This window comes from Artemia sp. Qi Xiang Cuo, chromosome 14 (genome assembly GCF_049724085.1).
Source record: "Artemia sp. Qi Xiang Cuo chromosome 14, ASM4972408v1, whole genome shotgun sequence".
Lineage (NCBI taxonomy): Eukaryota > Metazoa > Arthropoda > Branchiopoda > Anostraca > Artemiidae > Artemia > Artemia sp. Qi Xiang Cuo.
In genome coordinates, this window is record NC_142807.1 from 51107114 (window position 1) to 51120564 (window position 13451).

The following is a 13451-nucleotide window of genomic DNA, read 5'->3' on the forward strand; positions in this document are numbered from 1 at the left end:
ACCCGTGACACATTCCTAACCAAACCTAACAAGATGCAAGATACCTTTAAGCTAGAGGTTATTAATCTGTTTAGACAAGTTTTGACTCAGAAACATGTCTGGCTTGGCTGTATCGTTAGTAGAAACCTTATTTTATAGTAAAAAAAAACTTGGTCCAGAAAATGGATGTTGACTGAGAAACCTGTCCGGTCACTTTATAGCATCTCGTCCCCGAATATCTAGTTCCAAATAACGAGTGTTTGGTCGCATTATGCAATCTTGTCCTGGACTGTGTATATCGATACTACTAACAATGAATATATAGCACACTGTCTTTCATACATCACATCGATTTGATTAAAATAAGGATATGCAGGAGTCTCGGTATTTTAAGAAAACCTAAACATACTCTTTCTGGATTAATTTTGATAATCCTTTTTCACTGGTTGATCCAATCTTACGTGTCTTACTGTCCAATAGCATGAATGTATTTCTTCACTGTTAAAACCACTTTCTAAGGTTTAAAATAAAGCTAGAAACCTCATTCAGGAAATTAATCGTTCAGGAGTTATCCCTTTACTTGATCTCGAGTCACTATATTCTTTCGTATGCATATTTTACTTTTTCTCAGCTTCATGGTGACCTCCCCCGGCCACTAAGAGTTTTGCCGTTTTTTACCTATGATATGAATAATTTCTGAGACCACACTGGCTAATCATGATAAAACGAAAAAATAGTAAAAAAGAGAAAAACGAGGATTATACAAGCCAGTGAATACTTTTAATTGTGTTTTGTTTTAAGGTTTGAAATTTTTTATGGTATCCTTGGATTTTTATTAGTAATTTTTATGTTATCATTGGACACAGAGGATGGTCAAGCGGAGGTCTTGGCCAAAACATTTGCATTTTAGTTCACATTTTTCACAGGCTTGTATAATTCTCGTTTTTCTCTTTTTTACTATTTTTCCGTTTTATTTTACATATGACAAGAATGATTATAATCTTCGCAATACAAAAAGTATTTTTAAGTTCCTTTTACTCCTTGTGTAGGGTCAGATTTTAATTCTTTAATGGCAAGTCATATTGTATGGAATAAGTTGCCTGAATCAGTTGCCTTTACATTCGGTCTATTAAAAAAAATGTTTAAAATTCTTTGGCTTCGTAGAAGTCCTTTTTATCTATTTAGTTCTTCATTTTTCTTATATATTTATTATTATTTTATTGAGTCTATTTAATCTACTTAATTAATTTAATCTATCCAATCTATTTATTTTAGTTTTTTATAGTTTTGTTTTATTTATATACTTTTTTTCTTCTCTTTGCTCTTCTTTCTGTGGGTAAGCGATTATTTTAAATTATTTTTTTTCTGAGCATGTGACTCGTTTGTATGCCTCTTTTTTTACAGGCCAACGATCCTTTAGGGGAATTTTAAAATGTAATTTCTGAGAGAGAAAGGTGCAGATTGGGTGAATGAAGCTAGTCGATCAAGGAAACGCGAAGATTTCACAGCACTTATTGGGGATCCTGTCCATAAGTCATGCAGGTCTAGCTTCACAAACAAGAAATCTATTGGACAGTACTTGTCATCGCTGTCACAGGGGAAAAAAACTCAGAGGCGAGAATCTCTGGTTTATCGGGAAACTTCAACTTCAAATTCAATTGTATATTATTTCCAACATGTCTTGAAGTCCAGATTCTTCCATAATCTGTCCAAGAGCCTCAACGTAACTCATGAGTGTCTGGAAGCCACCAAGCCACAGGACGCACTTTTGACAGGACTTTCATCCGTAATGGTAGGAGCTCTTTAGTAAAGGGGCTGATCCAAGGTCAGAACTGGAGTCGTGCCGTATCTTGAACACTGTTCGCGAGCGAAGCTGAGTGTGAAGTTCTTACAAATGGGATCACTTGGTTTCATATTTATAATGGGTATGAATAGATCATGGGGAGATCAAATTTATTATGGGGAACTCGTTTGAAGCTCCTTGCCAGTTAGGCAAGGGTACAGGCAAAAGTCTGGAAATCTTCCACAGGAGGTCACAATATTTTGAGGGTTCCAGAATCAAAGTTCGTGATAGCGGATTGTACAGAAAGTTAAGTTGTCCTAGTGTCTGCCTGAGATACTTAATGGGAATTCGGTTTGGTTCAGTTATCTGCCTTGACGTTACAAACTTTCTCCTCTCAGGTACTTTTCACGACCTCTACAGTGGCGTCAGAGAAACAATAATACCCATGCCGTGAAAAGTGTCGTTGCCATCAAAGATTCGGACGTTGGATCGGACGTTGTTTTGCTGCATCCAAAAAGTTCCTTCCAGTTCTTCAATGTTTGTGCTGTTAAATACCGAAACATTACACTCAAAGAGCTTCATCCTGCAATATGATGAACTTATACCCATAGCACGAAGCATGTCAATTGGAAGGCGGCTGCTTAAACTGATGATACAACTGGGCAGCTAGTCCCATCTAAAGAGGTGGTCTGATTGCCTCTGGCCGAAGGCTTGTAGCGTGCACTGACCTATTAACACAGCCTTCCTTTCTGTTTTGTCTCCTACGAACAAAGTGTTAAGAAAAAACTGGAAAGATGAAGATAAGTATTTGATGTTGTCTTTTATGTCCCTGAGGTTTTTAGAATTGAGATGTATATCCATTTTTGTTTAATACCTTTGGCATCACTTTTGATTATAGCTGCTGCATCTCAGACGATAGCTTCCTTCTCCAGTTCTACGTCAACATTTTTGGCTTTAAGTAATACTCGTGGAGAATGGCATAAGCAATGGCTCTTAGCGTAATGACGTTCTTTCTGCCGTTTATCTTTGAAAATTCTGCGCTTTCACCAAATCTCTCTCGTACCTTCTTTCTCATGTTTCTATCACTATATCCAGAATCCTCCGAGTCACCTATGAGGTCGTTCATCATACTAACAAGATCATTCAGTGTTGGCTGCTAATCATTGTTAGCCTGGAAAAACTCGACAACTCTCTCGATTACCTCGTTCTCGTTCGATTTAAGTTCTGGGATTGATCAGATTTTTTTTTTCCAGACTGTGAAGGAATTCCACTATAGTTTTGGGGATATTACGTTCCAATAGAAAGTTTGAGTAGCAGAACTTATGGTAAACTATATCAGCAGCGAGTAGATCGGTAGTGGCAGCGAGAATTCTAGTCATCACTGCGCCTGACCAGTCATCATTTCTTTTCCCACAAACCTCTCTTTGTGTATTTTGAAAGTCTCTCGTTCTAACCTTGAAACTGTCTTCTTTATTTTTCGTTGTGCCAGAGGTAACCGGCGTAGATCAAAAGAGACAGTCAAATTTGAAGTTGAAGTTTCCATAAAGTTGGGCATATTCTCGTGTCTGATTTTGTTTCACCTGTGACAGCAATGGCAAGTACTGTTCAATAGATTTCTTGTTTGTGAAGCTAGACCGACATGACTTATGGACAAGATCCCCAATAACGGCTTTGACATCTTCACGCTTCCTTGATTGACTAGTTTCATTCGCCGAGACTGCAACTTTCTCTCTCAAAACAAACTTTCCTGAATCTTCCACAATCTTTTTTTGCAAATATACAATTCATATCGACAATTTAAAGTTTAAAGAGTAGTTTGCTATATACTCATCGTTCAACCTAAAAAAAAATAATGAAATTTTTAATTTTACGTTCAAATATAGGTAGCTTTCATAATCACTGTGATCTAGAACCCTAGAACCCTATTCCAGACATCAATTTTGTTGTTGTACGCCTTTATATGGAAACACGAATTTGACCTCCTCAAAATCAACCTCAACCTTAAAAAACTGTATTTTAGTTTTACGTTCAAATAAAGGTGATTTTGATAATTTCCATGAACTAATACCCTTTTCTAAACATCAATTTTGTTGTTATACGCCTTTACACGGAAGCACGAATTTCACCTCCATCAACCTCAACCTAAGAAAAACCTAAGTTTTTGTTTTGCGTTCAAATAAAAGTGATTTTCACAATCGCCCTGATGTAATACCCTTTTCTAGACATCAATTTTATTGTTTTACGCCTATATATGAAAACAGGAATTTCACCTCCTCAAAATCAACCTCGACCTCAAAAAAATATTTTTGAAACAGCTAGACAAGCAAGCTTTGCATATTTGGAATCAGCGCATTTTCTTTTAGTCGGGTAGTTAGAGATTCATTTCTCTTGCAATTTGTTTCAAGTCAAACCGTTCCCTTCCTGGACTATGTATGAAGATAGTATTTTTATGGGTTAGGTTAGATATTTAATATAATGAGTTTGGGGTGGCCCCATTCCATAAATCTTTGTTGTAGTTTCCATAATTTTATTACTAAAGTATTATATTTTTATCATATACTGGTATACTTCATTATGATTAACCTAACTTCCATTCTCGAGGGTGTACTGGCTAACAAGAAGTACCGAATATTTATGTTAGTGCCTATCTTAGATTTATGAAAGCGTTTATCTTTTGCTAAAGCAATCATCAAGGCGATACTTCTAGAGGTTCATGATGGTATTTTCTTTTCGCTTATTTTCTACTGATTTTCCAACCATATTCTTTATTTTTAAGCTTGGCAGGTGCGAACGTAAGCAATTGAATTAAAAAATTCAAGATTATTTTATTAAAAACTGAATTCCCAGTTTTTCATTATTTTTTTTTAGACGTATATGGCTGTATTAGCTTCTACTTGTCCCGTTTGAAGAATTAGACAGAAATTTCAGAGTATTTGATTCTTTATGAATAATATCTAACAGAGATAATTTCCAGAAATTTATTTGAGGCTAGACTGTCAAGGTTTTTAGCGTACTAGTCCTGAGGAGAAAAATTCAGGGTCACATTTTGAATATTCTGTGTAATTTCATCTTCGTTCTTTTTCATAGTTTAGTTTTTGTAACTTTTTCATAAATTAAAAGTTTCAATTTTTCCAAGGAAATAAAAGATATTAAGTAGGCTATAGAAAATTTCATTCCCATACCTCAACTATGTTCTTTGAAATATTGGGAAATATTTTTTCGAAAGTTATTTTTGCCCTACCAGATTTTATGAACTTTTGAGGCATTAGAGATTGTTAATCGTCCTACTAGCTAACCCCCCCCCCCAAAAAAAAGAAGTTTTAGTAGTATAAATTGTCATACCTTTTAAAAAAATTGTAGAGTCTTACGTCAGCTCTCAACCATTTCTCTAATAATTTCGTGTTTTGTTCCGTTAGCTTGTACTTTGACTCTTCTGTGCGTGGAAGTTGTTTTATGTATAACATTTGCCCAATAGTTGTTCCAAGAAGATTTTTCAATAAGATAACAGACTCATCGAAATATTCTGATATCATTACTAGATGAAATTTATTGTCAATTTCTTCAATAAATGAGTCTATAGCTGTTTCGTTTTCAAAATCTTCATTTTCTAATCCAAGAGAAAAAGAAAGTTGATTTCGTCCTACTTTAAAAATGTCATGAAACCTATCATTGTTAATATTTCCAAGCTCTAGTTTCTGTAGAAATGTTTCAAAAGAGGAGACATTATAAAATTCTCTCATATCCATATAATGAAACATTGATTCGAATTGATGAGCAGGACTACGTAATATTGTTACATAGACAGAATCATCCCCAAGGACTCTCTCAACATCTTCAAGTTTCCACCTTCGATCTTCTATAAGTATGTCAAATTTTGAAATTGTTTGATTAAGCGGCAGGTACGTTGTTTGAAATGCTATTGATTCTGACTTCATGTCAAGAAAGTATCCATAAAAGTATGATATCCTGCAACAAAAGAGAGGGAAGAAGTGAAAAAAGGATATTAAAACTTATCTGTAAATGAAATAAATCTAGAACATATACTCGGACAAATTTCGTATAAAAAAATTGTAACGAATGAACAAAAAGGAAATATGAAACACCGTTAATGACTACTGAAAATGAAGTAATTAAAAAGAAAAAAATAGAAAAATAAAATCAAGATGAGCAGGAAATAGAGTCAATATAATACAAAAGATTGATAAAAACTTGAGACTGAGAAGGCAAGGGTTGTCAACAAAACCCACTTAGTAATGACAACAGCTACTGAAAATATGAAACTATTGTACTTCCCTATAAACTGGGCAAATCTACATTCTATTTACTACGAATGCCTGTGTAACCTATTTATTGTGCCCTTGAATCCAGATGAACATGACAATCTTCATAAACTGTACTTCGTGGACTGGATACTAGGTAATAACACCCCTAAGACAACGGGCTCAACATGCAAAAGTAAATATTATAGTTTGGTATTTATTCATTAAAACCAGCGATGAGTCTTTAAAGTAACTTCCTAGATCTGAAATAAGTATTAGTCTGTTAATTTTTATATTTAGGCTTCATAGCTCTTTTCCATTTTCTCTATTAATTTAAAATGTTTTCCAGCTAATAAAGTTCTGTAATAAGTTAAAAATAAAAAAATGGGAATATGAAACTGGTAACGGGTAAGATTGAAAATGAATAATAGCACCAAAATTAAAAATAAGAGATGTCACTGTAGCTGAACTAGTGAAACATAAAACGAACAAAATTACCGTAAATAAGAGTAGGACTACTATCCTTTAGACGTGAGCAGTAGAAAGGTTGAGATGCAGCGAAGCTAGATCAATTAGAAGATGTCGGTACCAATCATAGCTAAATAAAATATCTCTTCACATCAATTAGAAGATTTCCGTTCATATTACGTAATGTAGGAATTTATCAATTTATAGAAGAGTTACTGACATAAAAATATGATTTGATAACACCTTTCCTATGTTTGGTTTTTAAGCCTAAAGCACGCGCAATAACCGAGCTAACAGTTGCAGTAAAATAGCTGATATCTGCGAATAAAACACTGGGCTCCCCCCTAAGTAAGCTCTTAGTAGATTTAGAATAAATGCAGTGAGGTCATTTTAGTGAGACAAATTAAGTTACTGTGACGATAGATCATGATGTGACTATGAATGACTCTGATGCAGCATGATGTGATCATGAGTAACTATAAATCACAACTATAGCTTCTAAAATAGTATTTTCAATCTAGCACAAGAAAATGTACCCGAAATTAAGTATTGGTGGTGTAAAAGATATTGTTTTTGAGTAGATTAGAATATTTTTATTTACAACACACACATAAACTAAATGTCACAAAACAGCGCACATGCCTAGTGGCATACTTTAGCGCTGAAAATATTGCCAACGAAAATACACAGTCATTTTCTAACTAAATTTCGCAACGACGAAAAAGAAAACCATAATAAACAAGATGCTTAGCCTTTCGTAAGATTTTTCTTCACTAGTCTTAGAAAATATCACTTGTTGGTGCATTCTCGAACTGATGCTGGATCTTATTTCCAGATTTTTGGTCCAGTGTGACGGATGCTGAATCCCGTTCTCGACGTCGGGCGAATTTCGCACGAAAAGTCTGAACGATGAGTAGTAGAATAATTATGAAATTGGGAATTAGTTGGCAAAATACCGGGGAAATTTAAAGGTAAATTACAATATTGATAATCGTGACAAATACTAGAGATTGAAATTAAATGAAGTTGATCCAAAGAATAAGTTCCTGAAGTCCCATGTCGGTGTCCAACTGAAGATCTGCAATCAACATTAAAAAGAATCCTCATCGTTTTATTCTGAAGAATTTGGAAAGATTTGTATACAGACGAAAAGGTAGAATCCCAAACCGAAATTCAATAGAGATAATATGGGTGGACGAAAGAATAATAAATAGATTTTAGAATAGTTTTAGGAAAGAAATAACGAAAACGAGTTAGCATGCCAATATTTCGGGAAGTTTTTAACGGTAGTGTTTTACATATTTATGAAACGACAAATTTTCATCTACAATAATCCCAAGATATTTAAACTGATCTTCCCGTTTTAATTCAAGACTATTCAAGAAAAGAGAGAAGCTTTCTGACACTACTGATCCAGTTCACGAGAATACCATATATTGGCCTTTTTTTCATTAAGAGCTAGTAAATTCCTTGAATACCAATCAGATACAGTTAGTAACGTACTTTCGAGGTTCTGGGAAAGAACTGATAGGTCCCGGTGAGAATCAAATATTACTACATCATCAACAAACATTATAATTTTACAAAGAGGCAAAACTTCTCGCAAATCATTTATGAAAATAAGAAATAAAATAGACCCAAGGACAGAGCCCTGAGGCACTCCGTAAATAATCGGAAAAGTTTCAGAAAGGAGATCACGAGATTTATCAACAAATTCTTGCCGTCTCCCAGAAAGGTAAGATGCAAAAAAAAAAATAAAAGCTTGTGTTGAAAACCCATAAGACTTAAGTTTGGAAAGAAGCAACGAATGATTTATGGTGTCAAACACCTTGGCGACATCAAGAAAAATCGGCAAAGCATGTTGACCTTCATCTAGTGAATCACTAATATTTAACAATGGCTCGTGAATTGCCAGTTCAGTTGACTTTCCTTTTATAAAACCATATTGAGACGCATGGAAAATCTTACTATCAAATAAATATTTTTGTAATTGACTATTTGCAGGTTTTTCCAAAATTTTACTGGAAACCGAAAGTAGAGAAATCCCTCTATAATCTGAAGGGTCAATTGAACTCCCAGCCTTAGGTAACGCTATAACGTTTGCTTTTTGAGTCTATTAGTAGGAAGGGAGTAATATCTCCGACGATTACATAATTTATGCATGTTTTTATGGTTTTTGTCACTGAGAATGAAAAAACAGGATTTTTCTCACTTTGATGTATTTTCATGGTTTATTAATGTCTAATGGGGTCAAGGTCGATTTATTTGTTGTTTGGTCAAGTGTAATGACACGATGGGGTGATTTACATAATCGCTAGGGAGAATGTATTGATCTAGGGGAGGTGAATTTCCGAGAAATTGATTGCGTAATCGAAGGACAAGTAAATTTCCGAAAAAATGATTGCGTAATCGAAGGGGAACTAAATTTCTGAGAAATTGATTACATAATCTCCCACGAGTACATAATTTATGCATGTTTTTATGATTTTTGTCACTGCTGTGAATGAAAAAACAGGATTTTTCTCACTTTGATGTATTTTAATGGTCGATTTATTTGTTGTTTCAAAGCGTATTGTCTTAGGGGCGAAGTTTGCACATGCGCATTAACGGTGGGGAAGAGATATATTGATCTATTACAAAAGGGGGAAAAAGGATTTCCGAGATATTGATTGCGTAATCAACTAGGAGAAATGGATTTCTGCCTAACCACCACTGCTGTCATCTACAATTTAGTCTAATGCTGACAGTACATAATTTGTGCATGTTTTTATGGTTTTTGTCACTGAGAATAAAAAAACAGGATTTTTCTCACTCTGATGTATTTGCAAGGTCGATTTATTTGTTGTTGTTGTTGTTCATCCAGGTGTACGCTAGGGGGAATGTTTTGATCTAGCGGAAGAGAATTTCCGAGAACTTGATTTACATAATCGATAGGGAGAATGTTTTGATCCAGGAATGGGAAACAGGAAGTACATGCCTCCTAAGCCAATCAGAGAGTCGGTTACATCTCCATCTAAGCCAATCAGAGAGTCGCTTATATATGGTTTCCCATTACATCGCAATTCGCCCTTGAGATTTTCACTGAGAATGAAAAAACAGGATTTTTCTCACTTTGATGTATTTTCATGGTTTATTAATGTCTAATGGGGTCAAGGTCGATTTATTTGTTGTATGGCCAGGTGTTGGAATATTCTTCTCTTTCAAGGAAATTGGAACAGACCAACTTCAAAGTGCTAGAAAAAGTACATAAGACAGGAGGGTAAATCAGCCAAAACCTGGCTATTGCCTATCATAAATCTTTCAACACCTTTTGTATATACACCAGCTTGATTACTTTTATAGCAGATATATCTTAGATCACTTACAAGGCTTGGCATATCTCTAGGCTCATACCAGTATTTACTCATTTTATCAATTTGCATAATTTTTTTCTTACTTTATAGCAACAATTTAAGTATATAATCAAAGACCATATCCTATCCACTCTGTATGGAAGAGCTAGGGTGAATTTGCAATGGTAGCAATTAATGTATGTGATAAAATAAAACATTGATGTCACATCATATAACATATTCATTTTTTAGCAAACAAATTGATAGAGGCCAAAAAGCAAACGTTTTCCAGATTTATTTTGCAATGTACAATACCAGCAGCCCTCTCCATAACTGGGTATAGTCTGGGCAAAATACAAAATTTCATTTATTTTATGGGTTTGCCATTATCCATTTAAGCTGATTTATTAACAATAATTGGTTCATAACATCAATAAAGCTAACTTAACAAATACAACAACAGTATATTAACTAAGCTTTTTTAATAGCTTAAGGCAAGGCCTATACTTTGTTATTTTAGGGGAAGGGACTGGGAAAAATTAAAAGTGTTTGATAAACCTCAACTCTTTGCATGGGTTAACTCATTTTACTGATTTGTATATTTTTTTTTCCCATCAAAAATTTGGCTATTGTATTTAATTAATCTTTCAATACTCAAAAGCAAATCAAATGACACATTCATCTTCTAGCAAACAAAGTGATAGAGGCCAAGGACCCAAAGTCTTCCAGATTTCTTTTGAAATCTATAATACCATCAGCCATCTCCTTAACTGGGTATAGCCTGGGCAAAATACAAAAGCTCTCTGATTTCATGGGTTTGCAATTATCCTTTTAAGCTGATTTATTACCAATAAAAAGTTCATAACATCAATAAAGCTAATTTGACACAAAAATAAAGAAAAAAAGCAACAGTATGTTAACTAAGATTTTTTTAATAGCTCAAGGAAAGGCCTATATCTTGTTATTTTAGGGGAAGGGACAGGACGTATAAAAAGTGTCTGATAGACCTACACCCTTTGCAAGGGTTAACTTATTGTACTTTTTTTGTGTGTTTTTGCTTTATAACAACAGTTCTAGAATCAAGTCTACTATTTAGCCCAGAGGTACCAATTGAAATCTGAAGGTAGGATCTGGGGTACATTTAGAATGGTGGCAATTAGGCTAACATTTTTGAAAATAAAACATTGAAAGGAACATCAAATTACATTCTTTTAGTCAACAAGTTAATGTAAACTGCCTAAGTTTTTCAGATATACTTTGCAATGTACATCACCATCAACCTTCTTCTTAACTGGAGATATTTTGAGCAAAATAAAAAAAATCACTGACTCTATGGGTTTGTTAGTATCTTTAAAAGCTGGTTTACTACTAATAATTAGAATGTAACATCAGTAAAGCGAATTAAAAAAAAAAACACAGCATATTTATTCAACTTTTATTAATAGCCTTGGGCAAAGCCTATATCTTGCCATGTTAGAGTAAGGGAGTGGGACAGATTAAAAATATCAGTAATCATGACATTTAAAAATAGCTTTACGCAAGAAATCAAATGGTATTTTACATTTTTTCTTTATAACTTCTTTTCTAGCTCAAAAACAAATTGACTAGCCTACTCAAAAGTGTGACTGCCACAGTAACCTGTCCCATGCAAGTCTATATATTTAGCTGCTATGTCCAATAAAGGCCTTTTTGTGCAGAACCTCTAAATATCCATTTTTATTTTTCTTGATACGATTTATTCATCAAAATTATCGTATTAGTTGAGATTTGTGAACTTGTACGATATTTAGAAAATCGGATAGATTTTAACCAAAATTCATAAACAGCTGCGATATTCGCATATCTGGCGGAATAATCGTGTTTGCATGCAAATAATCATATATGTGGGAATCCAGGGTTAGAAATAATATTTTTCGTCAGTGATAACACTTTTTCAGTTCGAACTAGCAAGTTTTCTGTCAAAGATACCAAATTTTTTCTTAGAATTAACATTTTTTTGACTGTGATAACAACTTTTCTGTCAGAAGTAGCAAGTTTTGCTTAACACTAACAAACCTTCTCATCAAATTAACAACATTTTACCTTAATACTCACATACTTTTACTGAACACACACAAATTTCTCTTAGAAATAATATTTTTCATCAGTGATAACACTTTTTCTGTTCGAAATAGCAAGTTGTCTACCAAAGATACCAAATTTTTTCTTAGAAGTAAAAATTTTTTGATTGTTATAACAACTTTTCTGTCAGAAGTAGCAAGTTCTGCTTAACACTTACAAATCTTCTCATCAAATTTACAATATTTTACCTGAATAATTACATGCTTTTACTTAACACACACAAATTTCTCTTAAAAATAATATTTTTCATCAGTGATAACACTTTTTCAGTTCGAACTAGCAACTTTTATACCAAAGTTACCAAATTTTTTTTGAAGTAACATTTTTGATTGTGATAACAACTTTTCTGTCAGAAGTAGCAAGGTTTGCTTAACACTAACAAACATTCTCATCAAAGTAACGACATTTTACCTTAATACTAACATACTTTTACTGAACAAACACAAATTTCTCTTAGAAATAATATTTTTCATCAGTGATAACACTTTTTCTGTTCGAATTAGCAAGTTTTCTAGCAAAGTTACCAAATTTTTTTTAGAAGTAACATTTTTTGATTGTGATAACAACTTTTCTGTCAGAAGTAGCAAGGTTTGCTTAACACTAACAAACATTCTCATCAAAGTAACGACATTTTACCTTAATACTAACATAATTTTACTTAAAACACACAAAGTTCTCTTAGAAATAATATTTTTTATCAGTGATAACACTTTTTCTGTTCGAACTAGCAATTTTTCTACTAAAGATATCAAATTTTTCACTTCAGTTCAGATTTTTCTCAAAGAGATGAAAAAATTTAAAATAATGTTCCAAATTTTTCATAGAAGATAGAAAAGTTCAAGTTCACTTCTGAATTTTACCAAAGAACACAATTCAATTCTAATTTCTCCAGAGAAAATGAAAATCTTCCACTCCAGTTTTAAGTTCACCAAGATTTAAAGAAATTTAAAGTTATGTTCTAAATTTTTCCGTAGTAGATCGAAAAAACTATACCATAGTTGCGAATATTTGCTATGAAGATAAAAAGTTCTACTTCAATTTCAAATTTTTTCAATGAAGTGAAGAAAAGTTCAACTTCGATTCAGAATTTTCTCAATGAAAAGAAATAATTTATTGATCAATTCTATTTTTCCCAAATAGTATAAAAATTTTCCACTTCAATTCAGATCTTTCTCAAAGAGATGAAAAAATTTAAAATACTGTTCCAAATTTTTCATAGAAGATAGAAAAGTTCAAGTTCTATTCTGAATTTTACCAAAGAACACATTTCAATTCTAATTTCACCAGAGAAAATAAAAAGCTTCCACTTAAGTTCTTATTTCCCCAAAGACACAAAAATTACAGTTCCATTTTGAATTTTACCGTAAAAAATGTAACAATCTATACCTTATATGTGAATACTTACCATGAAGATAAAAAGTTCCTCTTCAATAATAAATGTCCACAAGTAAGAGAAATAAGCTATTGTACAATTAGACTTTTCCAAAGTATATAAAAATTTTCCACTTA

The 13451-nt window shown here is 33.1% G+C and overlaps 1 protein-coding gene across 4 annotated transcripts in view; it reads right to left on the reverse strand.

The window, feature by feature from the left end:
* LOC148944584 (galactose-3-O-sulfotransferase 3-like) overlaps positions 1–13451 on the reverse strand; it is a 178909-nt gene that overhangs the window by 96804 nt on the left and 68654 nt on the right. For all 4 annotated transcript variants that reach the window (XM_089100748.1, XM_089100751.1, XM_089100749.1 and 1 more), the window contains one exon: positions 5105–5728. In XM_089100748.1, coding sequence (XP_088956874.1) covers positions 5105–5728 — 624 coding nt within the window. The remainder of the gene's footprint in view (positions 1–5104; positions 5729–13451) is intronic.